The sequence below is a fragment of the Egretta garzetta genome, unplaced genomic scaffold (genome assembly GCF_000687185.1).
Source record: "Egretta garzetta isolate BGI_Z169 unplaced genomic scaffold, ASM68718v1 scaffold413, whole genome shotgun sequence".
Taxonomy (NCBI): Eukaryota; Metazoa; Chordata; class Aves; order Pelecaniformes; family Ardeidae; genus Egretta; species Egretta garzetta.
In genome coordinates this window covers 826,938-851,258 of record NW_009259054.1, presented here as the reverse complement: position 1 = coordinate 851,258, position 24,321 = coordinate 826,938, and the positions used below count along the sequence as shown (strand labels likewise).

General features: G+C 37.8%; 1 protein-coding gene across 2 annotated transcripts in view; it reads right to left on the bottom strand.

The window, feature by feature from the left end:
• Positions 1–23,944, bottom strand: part of DNAH5 (dynein axonemal heavy chain 5) — a 134,761-nt gene extending 110,817 nt beyond the window's left edge. Inside the window, exons 1-12 of one of the 2 annotated variants that reach the window (XM_035890683.1) lie at positions 23,888–23,944; positions 19,068–19,202; positions 17,015–17,099; positions 15,267–15,284; positions 13,711–13,856; positions 11,789–12,010; positions 11,075–11,212; positions 7,723–7,899; positions 6,806–6,919; positions 5,682–5,789; positions 4,853–4,975; positions 2,756–2,971 (exon numbers count right to left, since the gene is read on the bottom strand). In XM_035890683.1, coding sequence (XP_035746576.1) covers positions 2,756–2,971; positions 4,853–4,975; positions 5,682–5,789; positions 6,806–6,919; positions 7,723–7,899; positions 11,075–11,212; positions 11,789–12,010; positions 13,711–13,856; positions 15,267–15,284; positions 17,015–17,099; positions 19,068–19,202; positions 23,888–23,944 — 1,539 coding nt within the window. Of the gene's footprint in view, positions 1–2,755; positions 2,972–4,852; positions 4,976–5,681; positions 5,790–6,805; positions 6,920–7,722; positions 7,900–11,074; positions 11,213–11,788; positions 12,011–13,710; positions 13,875–15,266; positions 15,285–17,014; positions 17,100–19,067; positions 19,203–23,887 lie in introns of both variants that reach the window. The other variant, XM_009635133.1, reaches the window with a different exon arrangement.
• Between the last annotated feature and the right edge of the window lie 377 nt (positions 23,945–24,321).

Below are 24,321 nucleotides of genomic sequence, written 5' to 3'. Positions count from 1 at the left end.
TTCAGCCAAGTGACCGTGAGTTTCAGCGTCGGGTCGTGCTTTATCCGGCAGTGGAGGCGAGGCATGGAGCCCCTCTTCACCACCTGATCTTCTGGGCCTCTCACAATCCTGGTTGGGTCTGCACAAAGCCAGAAAGCAAGCGTTAGGCAGCAAACTGCTGGGTCTTAGCTCAGGAACTCAATGAAGAGCAGTGTTACTTGGAAAGGACAGCTTGCTCTAGTGAACTGTCTCTGATACAAATGCTTGCAAATAAATTAATTTAACAAGCCATTAATTTATGCTGACCCTTTAAAAACATACCCAGTTTTCTGAGTCAGCAACCAGTTTTGCTGAACAGGGAAAGCCCCGGTGGAAAGTTGATTCAGAAAATGTTTTATTGCCATCAGTTAATCCTGAGGAACACTCTGTATTTCTTTTTGCATTGCTTATGGCAGCTGATAGCCCAATATCCACACCAAGCCCTTCCACAGCTCCAGTATATCCACAGCCTTGTTTTTTCCAACATTAAAAGGGAATCTCTACCATTTTCTGGATTCCAGCTCCAAATTACGCCGTGCCTGTCCTGCTGACAGACTGCTGGAGCGCACAACCAACCCTTCCTTAACCTAAATGGTTATTTCTGCTGGAAGTTTCAGAAGATCCAAGAGACCATTTTGACCTAGAGCCCTTCATGCCCAGAGAGGGGGTGGAGGCCCCGTCCCTGGAAACATTCAAGGCCAGGTTGGACGGGGCTCTGAGCAACCTGATCTAGTTAGCGGTGTCCCTGCTCACTGCAGGGGGGTTGGACTAGATGACCTCTAGGGGTCCCTTCCAACCCAAAACATTCTATGATTCTATGATAGTAACTTCATATGGTAAAAAGTTTTCAAGTCATATAATCAGTCACATTAACTATAGCTATGGTCCATATCAAACACAATCACTTTCTGCCCTTTATGCATGCTATCCATAACCTTCCATGCAGTATTTTCTACTTAAGCACATAGAATTTCCCCTTACCCCCCCCCACCTCAAATGAAATTGACTTCACAGTAACCAGGTCTTACACAAAGCTCTTACTTTAGGACTTGAGTGCTGCAGTGGATAATGTGGTCTATCTGTATAGAGTTTGCAGAGTGCATCACAGCCTGGGCTAATGGTCACAGGCAGCTTTTCAAATACAAATGCCTAAATAAATGAGATGTCTGTGTTCCAGCCTACCAGAATAGTATCTTCATAGCATGACCTGAAAATTCGCAGCAACCTGAGTTGCCGAGATGCCTGCTGGCACAGCGCAGTGAAGGGAGCAAAATTTAGAGCAGCCCACAGGTATCCTGCCCATGTGGAATAGTCTTGGACCAAGCTATACCTCCAGCTGTGCCCAGGTTTCTCCTCAGAAGACTATAGAAGAGAACAAAAGAGAAAACCAGCTACTGTGAAGGATACAGTCAAGGAATCAAAACCCTGGACTGCAAAAGGAGTGAATCAAACCAGAACAGACCATGGAATGCTTACATTTTACCCTAGTTATTTAACTAGGGCAAAGTGATTTACTCATGTCCATAACAAAAAGGAAAAGGACAGGGTAAAGCAAATTAGAATGCCACACTTGCCTGTACTGCCACTGTATCACATGTGATCTCTAAAAGCAATCTACAAACCTCACACACTGAATACTTCTTATTTATTTTAATATTTATAAATTTCATAATTATGATATTGCACTAAGAAAGATATACAATGAGGTAAGTTAACTCAGGCTTCAGGAAAAGCAGGGAAGACTCTGCTTGCTAGAAAAGAAAGTTAATCTTGGAAAGAAAGAAGGAAAAGAACATGATTTAGCATATTTGTATTCTTAGAAGAGCTCTTTGTTGTTCAAATCTCAGTCTTCTAAATAAAAGGACAAGGAAAGAAACCTGAACGGTAACACTAACAAGCAAAGGGATTTTGCTGTTACGAAAGAAAAAGCATAAACTTGAAGAGCTTTCCAGAGCAAACCAGCCAAGTCATTTCTCTTCCTCCCTCACCCTAAAGATAGCAATCTGTGAATTAACTCTTTCTTCCCTCATAAAACACAAAGCTGATGACTGTACTCTAGATCTAGAGTACAGATTTCAAGTAAACCTAATAATCTGTTTTGCTGGAATTAAGCTTGCTATTTCCTTAATGGAAAAGTAAATCTGACAGTCCAAGGCTTTTTCTTTTTTTAAAAAAAAGACTTATTGCAAGAAATCAGAGTTATGTTTGTTGGTATTTATGCAGCACAGAAACAGAACTGAGGCTCGCTTCACCCCAAGGTGCAAGAAAAGTCTGACTGCAGCATTAACCACCAGGGCAATGGAATCAGCCCCAGTGGCAGGCACTGATCAGATACCCCTAAAATAATGGGCAAGACATAAAGACAGCCTGCAATTTTGGTCACAGTACACTTTCATAGCTCACAAAACATTTGTAAAGACATGTTGCGCTTCTCGCTTTTTCTCCTGATCATAACACAAAACCATGGCTCCAATTACTCCCGTTACAAAGTCTCCCCATTTTGTTGCTTTTTTTCAATTAACTTTGATTTTAACATCTTTCACATGTTCGCCTGCCCCTTTTCACCTTGCGTGCTTGCTTCCCCAGCAATCACATATTTGCATCAACGATTACCCAGTAATTTTAGCACAATTTACAGAGTTTATTTTTCTCTCGATAAACCATTTCTAATTTTCATAATTATTTATTGTTTAAACTTCAAGTCAGACTGACAGAATATCCAAAATTTACTGTGTACCTCATATTTTGTGATCATTCCTTCCAATCCCTCTATCTTAGACTCCTTTAGAACTGAGTAGGTTTTCATAGTATTGAAAACATCTATTATCTTTACCAGGCGTCGATGAAAGGTTTCAAATTTTCCAAAGATATACATCTCACTAAAATCAAACTGCCTTTCAGCTGGATTTCGTTCCAATTTCTCTTTTATCTTGTGAAAGCAATTTTGATATTCCTAAAAACAAAGATGACTTTAAAAGAAGAATGTCAAGCATATTATAATAAAAGGCACTGTCATCAGCTAGAGCAAAATTTATGCAGACAGATATTACCCTAACTTGATTGCAAGTAAAAGTTTTATCAATAAACAATCATAACACTGTAAAGGTAGCAACAGAATTTGTCTCTGAAAAGTAACCCAAAAATACCATTACATCATCACACGTTTCATCAAATGAATGAACTGCACATATCTGTATTTGCACATTCCATCCTTAGCTAGAGTAAAATTCTGTTCCGTCCATTTCTCCATTTTATAGCAAGGCTTGATGTGTTTACTGAATAACCAAGATGACAACTCCAATTTCAGTTTTCAGAGACTGAAAACAATGATCGTCTGCTGAGCAGTTTTATTGAGTAATGATGTTTCAAATTTTCCAAAATCACTTTCCAGAACAAAAACCCTTCTGAAATTACAATGTGGCTCCCTAGCAGTTCCAGATTTCATTCTGCTTTCTTAACTGGGCACAAACATTACTTCAAACATGCTAAAATTAAGTTCTTCCCAAAGTCAGATTACACAGTCAACAGATTTGCCTGAAATGGTTTCCTTCAAGAGTAGTTCTCTTTAAAATACAATGTTCATTATCTTTTAGCACATATATGTATTAATAACGGCACTTGGAGATATGGATACAAAGGGCCCAGAGTTTCCTAAGTTGTTAGTGATTTAAATTTTTACTTTTAATCTACTGATTTTCTGAAAGCTGTTGGAACTAATAAGACTCAACTAAAAACCTAATCCTTCAACACATTTTACTGCAGCCACTGAATAATTTGCTATATCTCTACAGAAACATACAAATACTGCTCATTGCTGATGGTAAGACATTATATAAATTTACACTAATTTGTGCTAGAACTATGCAAGATTTGTTGCTTCAGAAGGTGTCAGGATAAAGTTCTAGTCTTTCACGCACATATTATTAAAGATATCAAAAAGTAATAGCTGAGAAAACCTAATATGAACCTTCTGATATCAGGGGATAGTCGGGGAGGTTATCAAGAAGAGAGAGCTAAGCTCTTCACACTAACCCACAGACAGAGGCCAAGCAGCAACGGGCATAAATTGAAACAGAAGATGTTCTGATTGAATGTAAGAAAATCTTTCACCCTTAGGAACAGTCAAGCAGTGAAAGAGGTTGCCCAGAAAGGCTGCGCAGTCTCTCCATCCTTGAAGAACTTCAAGACAGGACTGGATAAAGGACTGGACAACCAAGTTTGACCTCATCACTGCCCCTGCTTTGGCTTTGAGCACAAGGTTGATCTAGATACCTGCTGAGGACCCTTCCAAGCTGAATTATCCTATGATCCTATGTTCAAAAAGGAAATAAGAAAAAAAAAATTCCCAAAACAGTCATGGAAGCATATGCAAAATAAATAAAAGTTATCTTCCCAACAAGTCTATGCAATCTGAACATCTGAATTCTTCTCAGTTCACTGAATTACCCTTTCTAAAGGTATAGCTTGTCCAGATCTCTCTGGAATATATTCATCTCAGTAACTTCGCCTGTTTTCATTTCTATCATACATCCCTCCTCATCACATGAGAAGAAACTTTCTAGAGAAACTCAGGTGTGAAAATCCAAGTAATTCTCATGTTAGAAGCATAGTTAAGTTAGACTAAGCATCGAAATCCTGTTTCTGGAAGATCAACAGACACTGGACTAAATACCTGTTAGCACTAATATAAACACTCCAGATCCAAAGGGTATTTTTCAGTTACTTCATTTTCCTTCATTATTTTATATGAGGAAGCAATGTTATAAAGTTTTCCTAATCATGCCCTCCTAAATCTCACCTTATATTCTGTTTTCCACATGCTCTTCCCACCTACCTGCTTAAGTCTAATGGCTGCTTGAAGCTTTTCCATAACTCTTTCCTGAGGTTGATTCCAGATGGTGGCTGTATTGTTGTTTGTAATGTAAGATTTACATGCTGTGATCATCTGATTGGTAACCTAAAAGGAGTTTTAACCTTGTGAAAAAAAAACATTTCAAGACAAAATTGATTGTGCCCTTTCAGTCTCATCCCATACCTCTGAGTCCGCTGGCCTAAAGTCTGCAAAATATCAATACAAATACCACCCACATAGACAGACTGTCCTCCTGGCAATATCCAGCCTTCAGACCATTACACCAGAAAATGTAGTTGATTAACTACTCTCATCCTAAACACTGTGTACCAACCTTGAAATGACATTGAGAACTACAAAGTCATAAGACACTGGCACTTCTGAAAGCAAAAGTAAAATCAAGGGCCCATGAGACTAAGATCATTAAAGAACAGGTTGTCCTTCAAACTCCTTCTTTATGCCATCATAAGGAGGTTTAAGGGCTACATAAACTTAACATAGCTGGTTCTACAAAAAAACAGATCACCACAGGCAAAACTCATTGCAACAAATAGTTCCACACAGCAGGGTTGATATTAGCCATGATCTTCAAGAAGTCTGAAAAAATTCTTACATCTCCAAATTACAGACAGTAACATAAGTTCTAACTTTTATCACTATTTCCAATTCTCTATACATTTAAAAAGCAGAATTAAATTGACCAAAATGCTGCCTCTTCAATTGCTTGGTCCCTTTGTGTTTTCTGTCTCTCACTCAAGCAACAACACACAAAAAAATCTGTGAAAATTTCTTTCCATGCTGTAGCACAGACCTTCACAAACAGTGAGGATATCTTTTCAGATGTGTTGTAATACCAAGAGATACTCTGAATCATTTTAATTGCATTTATGAGTCCTGGAATAGCATCCACCATGGACACCTGGAAAGAAACACACAGTCTGAACGCTGCTCAGTACTTCTGTTACCATACATTAGCTCAACACTTAATTAGAGAACCCAGGAGCCTTACAAACATGGTTTTCCTAATGCTTCTGCTTCCATTTCCCTGTGCCTCTCCTGCAGTGCTGCCTGTCCTACTTCACCCTCCAAGCTCTACAATTCAGTCTTGGAGGAAAATCTTCACTAGAGTCTTGGCTGGAAAAATTTTGGTCAGCAAGTGAAATTTGATAGAGACAAAGCCATACCATGGTTGCCCCGAGCACTGTTTGGAAGCAATTTCACTTTAGGAAAAAACTATGGAGAGAGAGAGAGGTAGCTAGGATGGTCAAAGCTTTGATTCTTCATGGCTACTCATCATATTTCTCTGACTAGCAAGACACATACAGTCAAGTTGCAAAACCAGGTTTAATAAAAGCAACCATTTGCTGCTACTTTAGCAGATAATGGGACAGTGAGAATCCTTCCTCCTATCCCATACTTTAGGTTGGCTGGTTTTGTTTACTACTTGTCATGCTTGCATCATCCTGTTACTATGGTATTTATACCTTAATATTTACATAACCATATTTATGCTTTCCTAATACAAGAAGCTGAAAACTGCCTTATAAATGTTAGGCTAAGCATGACCTGGCCACCAACACAAAGACAAAAGCCCAGCCTTTGTCCTTAGCATAGCACCAGGTTCACTTTCACACCCTTTTTTCTTTTTTTTTTTTTCTTTCTTTTTGTAGATTGCAAGGTTTTCACTTCCTCCCATAGCGCAGAATCCAGTTTCACCATCAGACTAAAAGCTTCATAGATGCCACAGCAAAAAAAATAACAAGTACTTTATTTTGTAGCCAGAAATTCCCAGTAGGCCCCTTTTAGCACAACTGAACAAAGTCTCAGACTGAAGATGCATACTTAAAATGTCTAATTTCTAAACTGATCCTACAAAATACATTCATTTTGGCTGTCTCAAGAGATTTATGTTATGAATTTAAAAGTTCTGCTTACAGGATCACTATTGTATAACGGGTCACAATATTTTTCCAGGGAATATAGATACTTCACGTTATCTTTAGCTTCATTTGCTGCATCTGTGATGCGAATATCCAGTGCTCGCCAGTTCTAAGAATAGGAAGTTGAAAAAAATAAAACCACACATTTCAGAAAAATATTTTTGAGATCACTCTGTTTTGTCATTAGCCTTTAAACACATTTGAAAGCACAGATCTGTTACTTCAGAGTTACACTTGTTTACCCAAGCTGAGGAACAGGTCCTTGTTTTGCTTCAGTAACTTGACTGTGAACATACAGTTAGTTTAGACCACTCAGCTCAACAAGTTATGTCAGTAGTCATGTCAAGTCAAGCTGCTGTAAAATATATAGACATCATCTGTTAACTTTTTTTGTTTGATGAATATATAAACATGTATATGTTTTCACATGTCTCATTTTGATGAGCCAAGACTTTTTGTTTTATTCACTTATTTTTGTGTTTGCAGGGGGTCTTTAACTTTATGTCAATGTGAGAAGTTATGACCCCACAGACAGTTTTGACAGACACCGTAACATGAGGAAGAGGTTTAAAAAATGGTGATTTTTTTCTTTCCATTAAATACCTAGTTCATTAATTCAATTTTTCTGATTTAATAATTAACTTTTCAAAGATTTGTATGTATTTTTTTCTGTTGAGCCATGTGGATACCGTACATTATTAGCCTTTAGACAAAGGGTATTGCCAGTCTTTTCCAATAAGTTAAACTAGATTTAAACTTTATCTACTCAAAGTGAGCAATAAGGCATGACAAAGAAAAGCCAAAGATGCTTCATTATTTTCCCCATCAGCAATGTTATATACATCACCAAAATGAACTAGGGTATGCAGAGCATTTCTAGTCTTCAGATCTGTTATAATTCAAAACAGAAACCTTCAGCAGTTTGGATTTAGCAGCAGTGAGTACTCCGAGCACTGCCTTCACATCTGGGCTCTTCAGCTGCTCTGTAAGGTAGCTGAATTTCGACAGTCTCTTCTTCCAGTAATCAAGCTCTGCTCGTGGTCCAAGGTCATCAGCTTCCTTTCTCAACTGGTCATTTTCTGCAAGAACCTTTTATCATACAGTAATATTAGTAAGCTATGCTAATACTTTTTGTCTGCATGGATAGCATGGATTAATTCATAATTTAACTCTTCACATTAACCTCCCCTGATAAATTACCTAACTCAGCCACCACCTCACACAAGAGACCTTAATTTTACTTGGCCTTTTTAGTTCTGAGTTAGAGGGAGTAGTATCTCAAGAGCACAGTTACAGACAATTACATTTTCTGCATGAAACATGCTTTGCAGGTTATTAAGTATGATTTTAACCACTGAGAATAGTGTTCACTGAATTGTGTTCCTTTTGCTTTCATTAAATCCACTGGGAATCACTAACTGTTTTCTACTTTGATTTTTTGGTTAAGGTGAATCTTTTGTAGCAGTTTATTTGTTACAAGAGGTAGAGATGCTTACCTTAGTAACCACAATATAAGCATAGACAGAATACTTTCCCTAATGCAATATGGACACAAGGAGCTCACAGTAAATGTTGAGGTAAAAATTGGAAGGACCATATTTACTCTGATCCTTCTCCAGGGGGTAATCCAACTATCAGCAGTCAGCTACTTAAGAATTTTCTGAGGATTGCTTTAGTTTGCTTCTCAACATTTTTTTGATTTACTAGCTGTAACTTATTCTATGTAATATTTGACAACGCTTCAGTCACAACAAATAGAAGAATGCATTGCAGATCTGTAATAATGCTGAATGTGAAAGCTTGCATCCTGAATGTAATGAGTTGTGAAAACAAACAACTTTGAAATGGTAAAACAGCTCCTTTTACTGTTTTGAAATGCATCACTCAAGACCTTGAGGATTAAGGCAGATACAGGTACACTTCAAACTACTTAGGAGGATTCCTTATCTCTCATCAGCTCAGTGCATTCAGCTTTTCTCTCTGAGCTGGGTAACGTGGATTGAAATAATTTCTGTCCACATCCTTATGTATTCTGAACAAGCTGAAAGGGAGACTGGACAAATTTACATGGAAAAGAAAATCACAAAAGGTTACTGAATTAAAGAAAAAAAATTAATCTGCCGTACAAAATCTCTGAATTACAAATTGTTAGAGGCTGGGAGAATACTGGTGGGAAGTACTGTTATCAGCTTACTCTGCTTTTACACTTTTTCCCAGCATTCTCTTCTGCCTGTCATCAGAGAGGTATAATTGGTTTAAAAGGACCTTTAATCCAAACCAGTAATGGTGGGTTTTGTGCTAATTTGCTTATAAAGGATGAAGCCATGATTGTAAGAGGCAATACAAACTCAAGTCCCTTGGACAAACAGGTGATGTGGGGACAGAATTATTATGTAACAATAAGTTATTATAAACTTAACTATAGATATGCCTCTGCTTGCTCATATTCTTCACTGTTGTAAGGGGTAACAAAGTGCCCTCATGAACATTGCCATTTGTTAAGTCTTTCTCAAAAAGCAAAAAATAGCTATGAAAACTTCTGTCCACTCAAAAATTATGCTTCCAGTCCCTCCTACAATAAAGAACAAGGAATATTTAATTGCAATTCAAAACATGGCTCCCTTCTTCCTCCAGTTTCTGAGCAAATCTAAAATTCTTAAGTTTGGTATTAAAGTCCACAAACCCGTAATGCAATTGCAAGAACGAAAGTAAACTAAATTATCCTTCCATCAAAAAAATAATGCACAACTAAGATGTCTCCATGGCATCTGGGTTCATTAGACTAAAGATCTTTCTTGCTTTGCTAAATCATAGAATCATAGAATCATAGAATGTTTAGGGTTGGAAGGGACCACTAGTGGTCATCTAGTCCAACCCCCCTGCACTGAGCAGGGACACCGCTAACTAGATCAGGTTGCTCAGAGCCCCGTCCAACCTGGCCTTGAATGTTCCCAGGGATGGGGCCTCCACTACCTCTCTGGGCAACCCCTTCCAGTGTTTCACCACCCTCATTGTAAAAAATTTCTTCCTTACCTCTAGCCTGAACCTACCCTGTTCTAGTTTAAAACCATTTCCCCTTGTCCTAACACAGCTGGCCCTACTAAAAAGACGTTCCCCATCTTTCCTATAGGCCCCCTTTAGGTACTGGAAGGCCGCAATCAGGTCTCCCCGTAGCCTTCTTTTCTCCAGACTGAACAAGCCCAACTCTCTCAGCCTGTCCTCATAGGAGAGGTGCTCCAGCCCTCGGATCATTTTTGTAGCCCTCCTCTGGACCCGTTCCAACAGTTCCATGTCCTTCTTGTGCTGAGGGCTCCAGAGCTGGACGCAATACTCATGATAGCAAACGCTTTAATGACTATTTTACCGCATTTGGCAATAGGTGAGTAGAAAAAGAAAAATACAGTAAATCTTATGGAAATGCAGCTAGTTGTAATACATTCTTCCCACCAGTTTAAGCTCATACATATATAAATTAAAGGTTTCTCTTTTTTAATATTCTTTCTTCTTTTTAAGAGGTATAAGCTTTAATAAAGAAAAGTCTTTCATGGAGTTGACTTCTTAATTTGCAAATAAACATATCTCCCTGACAAAATCTTAGCAGTAAATTCTACAAGCAGAACATAGAATAAGGTAGCAACTAAGCTTCCATTTTCCAAGTTTAAAAGTTATTCATCCTGTCCTCTTCCTTAATGTCTGCCTGTACAAACATTACAGAACTTGTTTCCCTGCGCTCCTGTGTTTTACATTGAATGGATTGCTGATGCTTAGACCACAAGAACATGATATTAATTTCATGCAATAACTCAACTGGTAGTTTCATTTCTTCTTGAAAAGAACTTTAAGATCTATGCTCAATAGTCTACAAAGGACCTGCTTCCACGATTAAAAAAAAATGCAGTTACAAGTCTCATCTGCATTTTTTAATTTTTATCTGGACTTAAGACAAGTGCACTGACCTTACAATACTTCTAACCACATTAAGAGGTTCCAGCAGTATAATGTTTTGTCTTAAAGATGAGGTGATTATCAAAAACACAGAACTAAGCTTCCAAAGACGTGCACGCTCCATTTACTAGTAGATGAAAAAAGCTCTCTAATATTCTCATCGAGAAGCACAAGCACACAAAACATGCCAACAGTACTTTAAAATACAGGGATTGATCAAATGTAGATTTATAGAAAGGTAGCTATATGCCAACAGGATTAAACTCATTATCTGCCAATACACAGATGTTGCCTATTTCACATTTGTCCAGTGTATCACCTGTTCAATTTGTTTGGTCCAGCCTTTCATGCAGACTTCTATTCTTCCAAGACCTTCTGTGCTATTAGCAACTGTCAGATAATCTGAAGGTCCTCTTAGAGTTTTCAGATCATATGTTTCACATTTCTTCAGATTGACCTAAAACACAAGTTAAAAAAAAAACCTGAAACGCTGAAATGTTCGTGACAAATAATCCAAGAACTTTAAAAAGTAACTTGTTTCCCTCAAGTGAGGTATCTCACTTCACGTTGCCACTTCAGTTTAAATTAAACTGGTTTGAGCCAGGACTGGACTCCAGAATCTGGACAATTCACCCACCCAGCAGCTGTGCTGTCAGCCATTGTGAAGAAAAGGGCACAAGCAGGAACTAACAGTTAAAGCAACGGTGTGTCATACATTAATCATCCTTGGTTTAAGAAAGGCCACAGCCATTGAACAGTCAAGAAGTTAATAGCTCAAAGAACTGGCACCAGAAGAAACAATAACAGAATCAGCTGCAGAGTTGTTAAAGCCACAAACTTTCAGAGACATTCAAGCCACAGATTAACATATAGCAAGTTACTGGTGACAACAAACAAAGGTGGGATTTTTTTCCTTCAGTTTAACAAAAGCAATTTTTAATGAGTATTCTACAACAGCAGTGAATTCAAAAGCTCCAGAGCAAGAGACATTCTACAGCTAACTCAATTTCTCATTGCCACATGAACACACTACCTTTTCCAACAGACTTTGCTGAGTTCCTGATAGCACACTAACAAATGCTTCGAGGGAGCCAAGGAAGTCCTTTTTAATGTTGGAAGCTTGCTGAGGTTCACTAAATTCAACCCAGCCACAGTCCATAGTCTGTAAGGCTGGAATGAAGATCTCCGATATCAGCTGCTCAACACTTAACAGTAAGCCATCTCGACCTACATTCAGCATATTAAAATTTACTTCCTGTGAAAGAAACACAAGTTGAAATAGAAAACAAATTTTTGCCATCATTACATGTATTCCACTCTTATTGCCTTCAGCACCTCAAAAATTACCAGGGTGTACAAGTGCTCTTCAAGCAATAACAGCACAGTTCTTGCTAAATTTGCACATGGTCAGAGTTTGTCATACAAAACAGAGGAAACCAAGATCTGAAAACACTTCCAAAATGTAACGAGAGCATGAGACACCTGTATTTATAAAGTTTAGTTTATATGGGTAAAATTATTACAGCCTGACACTTCTAAGCTATCAGAAATATATTTCTGAATATATTAATACAGGCATATATATATAGGCAGAGATCCATGCGCTTAAAAGGCTTACGATACCAAAAGAATTACGAACTACAGTTAATTCTGACTTCCAGTTGCCCAAAGATTTTGGTCCAGGAAGAATACCTCTATCCAGGTTGAGAGAGAACAAATCACAGAACATCTGCTTTTTATTTATTCTGAAAAAGACTCTGAAGACTTTAAATCACGTGAATCTGCCAGCCATTTTTTGCTTCATTAGAAGGTACCACAAGAACTCTTTTCAGCAAAATAATTTAACGCCAAACAACTTGAATACAAGTGTCACATATTAGATGTGTCTTCAGACATATCATTGTTACTTTTCGACTTGTCTTACCTAGTTTTAAGGTATTATGTACTCTGACCAAGGGCTACATCATTACTTGAGAAGAAGTCTGGTTTACACAACTTTTAAGTTGCAATTACCAACTTGCAACCAGTATTAATAAGCAAAAAAAAAAAAAAAAAAAAAAAAAAAAAAAAAAAAAAAAAAAAAAAAAAAAAAAAAAAAAAAAAAAAAAATCTTCAAATGTTAAATAGTATATAATTGACTGAAATCTAAGCCAGGTGTTTCAAAATCATAAAAAAAAATAAGAGGTTACTCATAAGACTTTAAAGCATATATCTGTAGAAATCAAATAATAATCTGGTGACGATAGCCAGCTCATCCACGCTTTACTCTTCTATTTCTTGCCTATCTGGGCAAAATACACTTTTAAAGGTTTTCCTAGAGGAGATGGAGGAAGTTAAGACTTGCTGGCTTAGGAGTTACACTTAAAAGCTCCCATTTTGAAGTGTATAGAAAGTTTTCCACAACACTAAATTCTCATTTAGCCCATCATTCTTATTTCAGCACTCAGTTTGTCTGCAACTACCATATTCCCTACGTTTTACTCTGTGCTCATTGCTATTGGAGCACTTGATCCAGCTCTGTTCACATCAAACTGTCATAGATTTAAGGGGTCTTTCACGAGTAAAAATGTGTTTATATATAATTTGCATATACACTCTCAAAAATAAAACCATTTTTGTTCGGTTTTTCAGTGGATTTGCTAGCGCCTACTGAAATTTAACAGGTTATTATTTAGGTATTGACTAATTATTCCTTGTCACTTTGAATTGTCAAATTTTCTTCCTCAAAATAATTTCTTCCTAGCAATGATACACTTCAAGTTGCTGCTGCTAGATAATGTCAGTTTTTCCATTCCCCTCCTTTTTTGTCCAGTGTTTCATTTAGCCAAACCGTGTCCTTTTGCTCATTCCTCCATGACAAAAGCTGTCAAATTACAAGCTGAGAGCAAATACCTCATGATGAAAATGAATTTGAAACAAAAGTGTGTATAGTGATCAGCAGTCAGTGGCCCTTACCTGATAGATATTCTCAGTTGTGATGGGCTTAAAAAGATTAGATCTAATGAAGAAAATGCATACACCAGTTAAAGCAACTTCTTTTCCCTCTGTCACAAACACTTTAGGTTTCTTCTTCTTTATCAAATGAGAGTTGATTCCTGTTCCTGGAAGACCAAAGTACTCTACAGATTCAAATAAAAGAAACATTGAAAAAGTACTGATTATTTATTCAAAGAAAAGTTTTCTAAACAAACAGTTCAGTCATCATTTGTGTATCTACGAGTCCCAGTCCCCTGGAACCACCCCATGGGACTATCCACAGGCAATACGCAGCATCCAGGGTCTTCACGGCACACTAAGAACTATTTCATCTAGTTTTGCCATTCTCACATCAGCTTTTCATTTCTACTCATTTTTATTTTTTTTCTCCATTCCTTCTAAGCAAAGGTTAAGGCTCAAGATCCTCTTACATGGCTTTCTATCATGTAGTTGCAGATAATGCTCTATTGCTTAAAAAAAAAAAAAAAAAAAAAAAAAAAAAAAAAAAATCAGCAAATGTAGTTTACCTTAGAGGAGCTATTATCAACTGTCTTTCCTTAAGAGCACATAGACCTAAATCTAGCATACAAAAAAAAAAAAAAAAAAAAAAAAAAAAAAAAAAAAAAAAAAAAAGAAATAAAATTCCTCTGGAAATAAGGAGAGAGAGGCCACAGCAGATTCTTTGGGGGAAAAACTAACAATAAACCAATAAAGGAGCTACAAGGGAATTCCCTATCCTTTCTTATTCCCCCAACAATAACATGCTGCTCCCATGTTTCACAAGCGTTACCAACAGCCTGGGATTAACCAGGAAGTAGCAGTGTCTGTGGGGAAAAAATAATTCTCTTAAATGGTGTTTTTGGCCACATTATGTCTCTGTTACTAGCTTTCTAGCATCTCCTCAGACTAAAATGTGCACACACACACATCTCAGTGAGATGCTGCAACAATAAAAAACATGAAAAAGCAAATTGTTGATACCAGTAGTTAAAGAACAATATAAAAAAAAAAATTTGCAAAAAGTGATACATGCTCCACCCCTTTTCCTTTCAGGCATGTGACCATCTGCCCCAGAGATCCCTATTTTGGATCAGGTGGCCACCCATAAGTCCCCTCCCCACCCTTTTCTTCCCATCACCTTTCCTCCTCCCCATTTTCACCACAGATCCTGCAGAAGTCTTTTTTGTTTACCTCAGAAGTACATCAAGGGCTCTGTCACCAACGAAACAGCCTTGACTCCAAGAATTTTATTAATTTGATTTATTGCCAATTATCATAAACTTGCACTATCCTTGTACTTCAGTAATTACAGAGGCTAGGCCAGCAACAGTCATCCCACTTTGTGTGGAGCTGGAGTAGGTAGTATACTCTGCAGTCTCTTTAGAAAAGATGTACTGTTACCGAAAACAGTGCTAGAAGTTAAGCTGCACGTTAAAAGTGTCATTTAAAACATTGCAGAAAATCTGCATGTGAGGGTGGGCATAAAACCAGCCTTTAAATGACCCCTTAGGGCTTTGGAGTACATCTTCCTGAACTCAGAGACGCACAGTGTCCTGCTTTGTAGGGGCACAAAATATCTTGTGGGTACCCTTCATGGGGTCACCTTCTGCCCTAACAGAAGTGTTCGCTGATCCACATCAGGGTCAGAAAGCCATCTGAGCCATTTGAGGTGGTGTGTAGTAAGCGCCTTTGCCAACAAGATGTATGTAACACCATAAAAATTCCTGTCACTTTACTGATTAGTAGCTACCGCTATAGCCGCAATTTTTGCTTTGTTAGCCCGAGAATCACAGCCCCAGAACGATCAGCACAAAACAGTCTTTTACAGACTGCCCCACCTAAGAAGGAAAGACGTACAGCACAAGCGGCGCACTGTGACCGTGTGACAATTACCTGTGCGCTCACGGCTGAGGGCAAAGGCAGCCTCTAACACACCCGCTTCATCCCACACTCACCTATATTCTCCTCCTTCACCACCAGTTTATTTTTACTTTTTTTGTTGTTGGTTTTTTTTTTTTTTGGTTGGTTGGTTGGTTTGTTTTATCCCCTCCAGTGCCATGGTCTTTTTGGAAGACTCTTGCTTATTCACTCAATGCGCATGCTGCTGTGAATTTCAGGGTTTTTTTTTTTCCTCCAGCTTTCTGTGTTGCCTACATCTAGCAGCACATCTCGAAGACCAAAGACCACCACAATTATAAGGTAGGATCATCTGATCAGTTCGGGGGTGGCTGAGGGGAGCTCTGATCAGATTCCCAGGCTTTGCCCCTTCTCTCACTCTCCAACGTTAATTCCACCACTTCAACTCAGGCATGTTAAAACTTGTTTTTTAGGTTTCTAAATTGGTGGTTGAGCTTGTATTTTCATTTAATTTCCTATGTACACGTAAATTTTAATAATTAAAGTTGCTTATATCATATTAAACAGTCTTTTCATACCTTCTAGGTATATACATACATATATACTGAAAATATATGAAGTATAAATACATAGTCGTTCACTCATATAGGTATATGTTCACCTATGAATAAACACATATATTTATACAGATATACACAGATATATTTATGAGGCCCGTCTTGTACACCCCGCTTGTTTGCCCTAGATGAACTGCCACCAGCCCATCACAGGGTCTCAGAGGTGACAGGGGGCCTGGCTAGTCCAGCGGCAGCAGCACTGGAGACTCTGGGACAGAAGCCATGGGAAAAGGGAGGATGCCCTTGCTACAGGGGTCCTGAGCTGCCTGCAGGGTAAGTGAGAAGGAGGCTTCCCCAGAAGTGTGGCAACATGGGGGCACTGGGGAAGGGAAGGGGGTATGAGCAGAAGAGACTTCTGGGGTAATGGCCCTGCTAACCATAACACAGGCCTCCTGAGGCCATTTATTATGTGGCAGGAGTGCCTGTATGGACGGTCATGTGGCAAGAAATGCAGAGGGCTCCTAGGGCAGGTTGGCGGTGTGACTGGAGGGGAGTGGGCAGAGCACATCTGTTACTGCTCACCTTGTGTGAATGTCATCTTTTAACTATGGAAAACTGTTTTCCAATCCCCCAGGCAAGAGTTGCTAGGTTCACAAGGAAGTACCTTGCTGCTACATAACAGCAATATGCAGAAGTGCACTTCAGTAATTTCATGAATCCTCATTTCATAAGCAAGGACAGATGTCCCAGTAGGACCAAACTTGACTTGCCTTAAACCCCAGCTTATAAGAACTTTACTGCTTGCTTTTTCCTTGCACACTTGCTCAGCACAATTGTAACATGTTGCAGGAAAACCTAAGTTGCTTTACCTGTGTCTGTTGCCTCCACATCTTGATAGTAGAACATCAGATGACGCAGACCTCCAGGGGCCAAGAATTTGTCAATCCGCTCTATCTGTTTGAGATCATGTTGACATATTTATGCATAGCATACCCACTATGAAAAGTTTAACTTGCTCAGATTTTTAACATACACAGCTGATAAATACTCATCACATTATCATTGTTCAGTAATAAATTATACCAGGCTCATTTACTACCCTGCAAAAAAAATGACTGAGTTGCCTTGACCTTTAGCAGCACACACTTAACTGAATCATTTCATTTTTTCCATGCTGAACACAACTGAATATAGCCGGGACATGCTTCAGTTTACTGAAACCACTTACTGTACATGTTGTATATCGTCTCTCAAACTAAGGGCACAGGGCATTTCTTCATTTACTGAAGTGCAGCAGCACCTCACTGAAGTCCCTCACCCATGTTACTCTTACTGCCATTCAGCTAACTAGCAGAAAGCAGAAAGCACACAGCTGCGATTATTCCACATTATAGCAACAGAGGAAGCCTTTAGGAAGCACTGCAGGAAAAAGTCGAAGAGATCACCAGCAGCAGGAAGAAAGCCACATTTATCCCTCTTCCATTAATAATGGGCCTCAGTTACACCAAGATCACGTAAACTGCTATTCCAAAAATCTTGGCTGAGCCCACCAAGATGAGGTTGAAACAACTATTGCACTTTTCTCTTTCCAAGTATAACAGCTACCAATATTTTCTTGATGTGACAATTATTCTCAGGCAATATAGTTTGCCAAGAAACCCATTTAGAAATAAAAATGCACAAAGGCTGAAACAAGTTCTGCTTTTTAATGTGTGACAGTGTTCTGCGCAGCTTATTTTCCTACATCACATGGAGTCACAGAAATGTTGGAAGGGACTTCTGGGAGATCCTGAGGCCAGCCTGCTGTTGCTGTATCATCAACAGCAGCTCAGGTCATCCAGAGCTTTGCCTAGGCTGAGTCTCAAAAACCTCAGGAACAGAAATTACACAGCTCACTTGATTAACCTATTCCCACGCTGCATTACCCTCTCGGTGAAGAGGGGTCTCTTAACATCCGATCTGCAAGTTGTGGCTACTGCCCTTGTTATATCATCTGCAACCACTGAGAAAAGTTCAGCTCTGTCACCTTTGTAACTACTCTTCAAGCAACTGCAGGCTATTTGACTGCCCCTCAGTCTCTTATTCTCCCTCTTCTCATACTTTACATGTCCTATGCCCATCACTATCTTTGTAGTCTTCCACTGGACTTTCTTCAGTTTCTCAAACAATATTAGCACTGAAATGGGAATGCATAAATTGAACGTACACAGATGGAAAGAAAAAACAAACAAACCAACCAACCCACAAGCACATTTAACTTTAGTGTCAGGGAGTAAAACAAGATCTACTTGCTGTCTACCTAGGTTTTAAAAAAATATTTCTTTTCAAATCACAAAACATATCTCCATTGCATATAATACTTACAATCAACTTTAATGCACCATTTCCTCAACATACATATTTCTAACTGCTTAGCCCCTGCATTAACCCTCATGTAGTCAGTCAGATCACTTAACCATTCTATTTGGTCAAGTAGTTTCCACCTGATTTAATTTCCTAAACTAGATCACATTGTAGTCTCAAAAATGCTGGTGGCTGCCTAATGGAAACAAAAATAACATGCATCCTGCTATGCACAGAACTCTTGAATCTGTATCCACTATATATTCAAGGACTGAAAGACTTCATGCTGTGGATCCAGTATTAAACAGTGTCATGGGGTTTACTGTACTATCTGTAACCACTGGAAAGCAGAAATTCTAATAAATTTCAAAATCAGTATTGTTACAACAGGTTCTAAAACTAAGGACACTTTTGTTCAACTTAATTACAAAATGCTGAGAAATATTTTTTTCTGTGAGAAGACTTGAGTAATTTCAGACGCGAAGTCTGACAACTGTCTCAACTATCTCACCGAGTACTTGATGGTAGTATCAGTTCTAAGGCACCCTATGAGCTCCACTATAAAATTCATCAGATTACCTGGTTACCGTCAAGAATAGCATCTTCTACTTCTCCTTTGTCTAGATTCACACAAGAGGCAACAGCATCCAGTAAGTAATCATGCCTGCCATCCAGCCGAGCACGTTTAGCCTCCCTCTCTTCCTTGAGTTTTTGCTGTTATAAAATACAAAACAGACAATGAATAATTCACAATCTCTTTTGAAGACAAAATACAGAAAATTCTAAAATTTATTTTAAAAAGTAAAGGCTATCTCATTCTTCCATACTTGTGATTTATGTTTCTAACTCACAAAAATGAAATTTTTAGAAGTGACCCCTGTTACAATTTTACGGTGGATTTCCTGTGTTCTGTTTTCAGCTTTAGTACAAAATTTCTATCATCAGTCTTCCGTACAATATTATTTATTTGTTGAAAGGCTCTGTAGGGGGGAAAAAAAAGGGTATTTTATATGTACGGCTCCATCATTCTGCAAGTTATCTTCAACACCTTAAGTTCTTAGTCCCAGCTTTTCAGTCTAGTCACATACAACCATCAAGTCAAGACAGGATTCCAACCCATCTTTGTTTTGTGGAAGATATTGTAAGTGTTCTCTAATAAAGACAGATGCTGCTGGAGGAAGCTAGGGTTTCATACATTATCTCTTTAACATAACGAGAAGTAAAACAAGCCACAAGCCTCAAGGTACACAAGTGTTTACAAATGTGCTTACCTATATCTATCGTACCATTCTTCAAGCAGTATGCCTACTCTTCTAATTAAATTGAATTCCCATATGTAATACACCTCATTACATTATAGACAAAATAGCCTTCTGGAATAGTTACTGGTATTATTGTGCTTACGGATTACAAGATTCAATATCATTTCATTTTCAAAAGAAATTTAGAATTATGTTTCATTGGTGGTAAATTCAACCTTTATTTCCCCAGTGATTATGAAAAATCTAGTAGCTCTATGAAGTATGCACAAGTGATTTATCCACAAGATTCTGCAGAACCAATAGGACTTGCATAATATACTTTATACCCTTACGTAAATATCTTTCCTACTTCCTGAAGGAATTTTCAAATATATGGTAAAATTGTAATTACTAGCATGCCTTCATAAATGCTGAATGCACTGGAAATGTTTTTTCCATGTAAAAGGCAAACATAAAAATCATGTTCTTTACACAGATATGCCTAACAAATGCAGTAGCAGGTTCATTTGTACATGTACTTTATGCTATTTATTCCCTAATGCGGTCTCCACTTTCCCAAAAGTGAAATGTCATCACAGGATTGGCCTTTCCTACGTGTTCTCAAATCAGGGTAGAATTTTTCCCTGTAGTTAAACATACAGAAAGCAACAACTTTGGGCTGAGTAACACTAGAATCCTAAAAACTGTAGTTTCAGTAATTTGAACACAACTGATAATTCAACTTTAACATAGAAAAATACAACCAATACTCTGCCAATTAGTTAGCTTCTATTTAATCCAGCAAAAAAGCTCTTTTTGTCTTACCTAAACTACAGAAAGACTACTCTTGTACTCTGCTGTGTTCCCAGCATAGAACTCCAGACATATTGCTACACAAGGTATTCATCTTATATTGGTTATCAGTCCCTAACTCCACCTATTCAGATGGTCCTCGATATATTCATAGCCTCCATTTCTTCTACAAGTTGCTGTTTATGTAGGCTGAAATTATGAGCACCTTCTTCTGAAACTGGGCAATCGTGCCCTGATCTTTTAGTTCTTTTAATGCTTTCCAATCCTTTAATTGCAGTCTCTCAAACCCTATATTAAATATATTAGCTATTGTGTATAGCTGTTCGCATAGCACTAGGCAATATTCGATGTCTAAGTCCAGTAACAAGAGCGTTCATTAACATGTCACAAAACTTTAAAGGTCTAGTTAACTGAAATTATTTTCATGAACTGTACCTAGAGAAAACAGGGAATTGTTAACTAGATAGTAAAGCTATAGTTTTATGAAAATTAAGACATTCACTTGCATTTATCAGGTGTCACTTCTAGAAAGCACTTGCATTGTTCTGGTGGATATCTCTCTAATTAATGTGAGTTGTATGCATGTTTCCCCTGATAGTAGCTACAGTGCAATTCAAGAGCAGACCCTGCCGGTCATGCTTCCATATTTTGATGATCTGCCATTTCCAAGAACTACTTCTCCCCAAATAAGTGTTCCCAATCATAAATTATCAGTTGTTGCAGTCATCAGAAGACATTGCCTCACTTCTAGGATTAGGTTGTCCCAAAAAAAGTAGAAGTAACCTAACTTCAGTGCTTTCAATAGCAAGTAATTAATTTAAATATTTAAAAACACTCAGAAGCTAGGCTGGAAATTGGTCAAAATATCACTTTCCATTTGCATTTTACTTAAAAAATAAATTTTTAAGATATTCTTTACTTATGATTAGGAATGTCGGAGAATAAATTGTAAGAAAATGTTCAGCTTTCTACGTCTCATTCTTCCCTTCCACTCTCCCATTCTTTAAGGATCAGACATAATTGAGCAAAAGGTTCATGGAGGAACAAGTAGATTTCCATTCCAGATTTGTTTCTTTGGCAATTTTTGCATATGGGGGCATTTCAGGCCCTCAATCCTTTTGTATTAACCAGAACTTCAGTGAAGGAATTCACTAACCTGTTTTCAAAATTCAGTCTTTGGACTTTAAGATGCTAACTTTAACTACCCCCACATCTTGCTTCAAACCAGCAATGGGGTCATGGCCTAGGAGCTTTGGTATATTTTAAGTCCTGCAGGATTCAGTACAGAAGTACATATCCCCAAACAGCATTTGTACAAAAAATTACCAAAAACTAGGCAGGTTTATCCAATTCAAATAAACATCATTTAATAGAACACTGAAAGAGTAAGATTTGAAGATGGAAGGACTGCTAAAAGACATAAGCTATCATTTATGTAGGTAAGGGAGGAATTGCTGGTACGTGCAGTAACACTCACATGCAAACCCTGAAAAGTATCAGCCACAATTCTGATCAAGGTCATATTACAAAGCCTCCTCGGAATGTCCCATAAAGTAGGAGGATGAAGATGGAACGGTATTTACAAGAGATAAATGATTTCTCAGTTAGATATCTGGAAGGATTGTCCAAGTTTGTATATGGTACAGCTTTACCTCGGTTCTTCATTTAAAGTACAGCAACACAGCCACCTTTAGTTTTGGGTTCTTTTCCCCCTTCTTTGTTACCAAGGTAAGAAAGGCCATATGACACAGTCCCACAACAGATTCTGCAAGCCCAAAGCTAAATGAATTAACTGAAAAGTCCTTCTTTGATGATTAGTCTAGTAACAAGTAACTAGTTTTATGTTACACAAAACCTTAAAATTCCTAATACCTAAATACCAAAAATTTAGCACAGGAAACCAATTTCAGTAGATATCTGCTCCTGAAGCAGAATAAAGGGGAGAATCCTAAATCCATTTTAATATACACCTAAACTCATAATCATCACACCATCAATCTGAAGCAACAAATGGGCATTAAGTTAAAATTAATTTTAAAAAGTGTTTTATAACTACTACAAGATAATATAAGTATATATATATATATTTAAGCAGAAGGTACTAAAAGATCAGAAGTCAGAGATGCCAGGGTCATTCTTTTGAAAAAATAGCCTCAGAAACCAAATATTGACTATTGCCAACTTCTCCATTACAGAGTGCAGTTGCTGATGTGTCTGCAGACACTCTAGAGTTAGCATGAATGTTATTTATTATGCAAGTCATAACTGCACAAGTTAAAACTTGTTCCGGAACACAGTTTATCCAGCAAATGATGCATTCGGTTGTCAGAATACTGTGAGTTACTGAATTTAGACACGCTCAGATCAAAGTCTTACGGATGAGCAATACACTTGAACTTTACTGGGAAGCTCAGGAGTAAGAGAGTCAAAAAAAAAGTAAAGAGTCAAAAAACAGTAAGAGTGTTCTACTGTTAATTTACTGTCTTATCCAAAACTTATTTAACCAACATGGCATTCCTCCATCTTTCCTTTAACTTGCTAAGATGGTTCATATTGCATAAGCATTGCTCATGGATTTCCACATAGAAGTAAACTGCAAACCACTTTACACTTTCCAAGCTCCCCGAGTTTTCAACAGACACACACCTTTTTTATTCATTCCTCTCCATAAAACACACACCCTACAGAAACAGGGCAGTCCCCTTAGCTGACTCTTAAATCTCAAACATCCGTCAGAGCTTTCCCACATTTGTTATAACATTGCATTAACTCCAGAACAGTTTGTTCAAATAACCAGCTTTTAAAATCAGTCTAAGGGTCTTAATGACTTATGTGTTTTATTATTCTTTCCCATCAATGCCTTCAAAATTCTGTTCCCATTTTACAAGTCTGAGAAGAGCCCACCCCTGTTTTGTTGCCAAATCTAGCATCAAGCTCTTTATTGTACCAGTACAACATCTGTGAAATTATACCATTACCAGACCACTGCAATGATCCGGACAAGATACAAGTGCCAGTAGCCAAATGCATAAATATCTCCCAGTGCAAATTTACCTTTCAAAACAAATCATGCAACTAAGCCTTTATTGATACCCTGCCAATTAACTAACAAGACCAGTTACACAAAACTCCCCTACCTCTTATGACAAATACCTATCCCAAATACTATGTTTTCCTTTAAAAGGCATAGTTTATCCATTTTCATGTAATTAGAGTATTTTGTGAAACCAGTATCATCCACTTACACCATCTTAAAACACTCATTTCTCTTCCTTCCACCCCCCCCAATGCACATCTTTATTCAAACTATACTTAGACTATAGTCCAGAGTCCAGTTTTCCTTACCTTTATAACTCTTCCAACGCTCTGCTTCCAAAGTTGCTTTCTTCCAGTTCTAAACATTGTACTATTCGATATAAGCATCAAGTACTATTTTCAGCAATAAGCCTTAAACCAGCAAGGTTCTTGATTCATCATTTTGAACTCTCCCCCCAACCTTTTGTTGATATTTGTTTCATTCCTCATCTGTAGGAACACCAAAATAAAAACCCTAGAAAATACAATAAGGACCTAAAAAGCCAGCAACAACTAACCTTAGCTCTGTATCTTTTTTAAAATTCAGTTCTAATGTGCATTTAAATACCTTGATAACTAAATCAGACTGCTTTAGAAACTAGAGGTCTCTAACCATCAGAATTTACTGCCTATAGATTAGGAGTTGAAAATTGCTGCTACCAACCACAGTGTTGTTAAGGTGATATTGTTTATATACAAACACT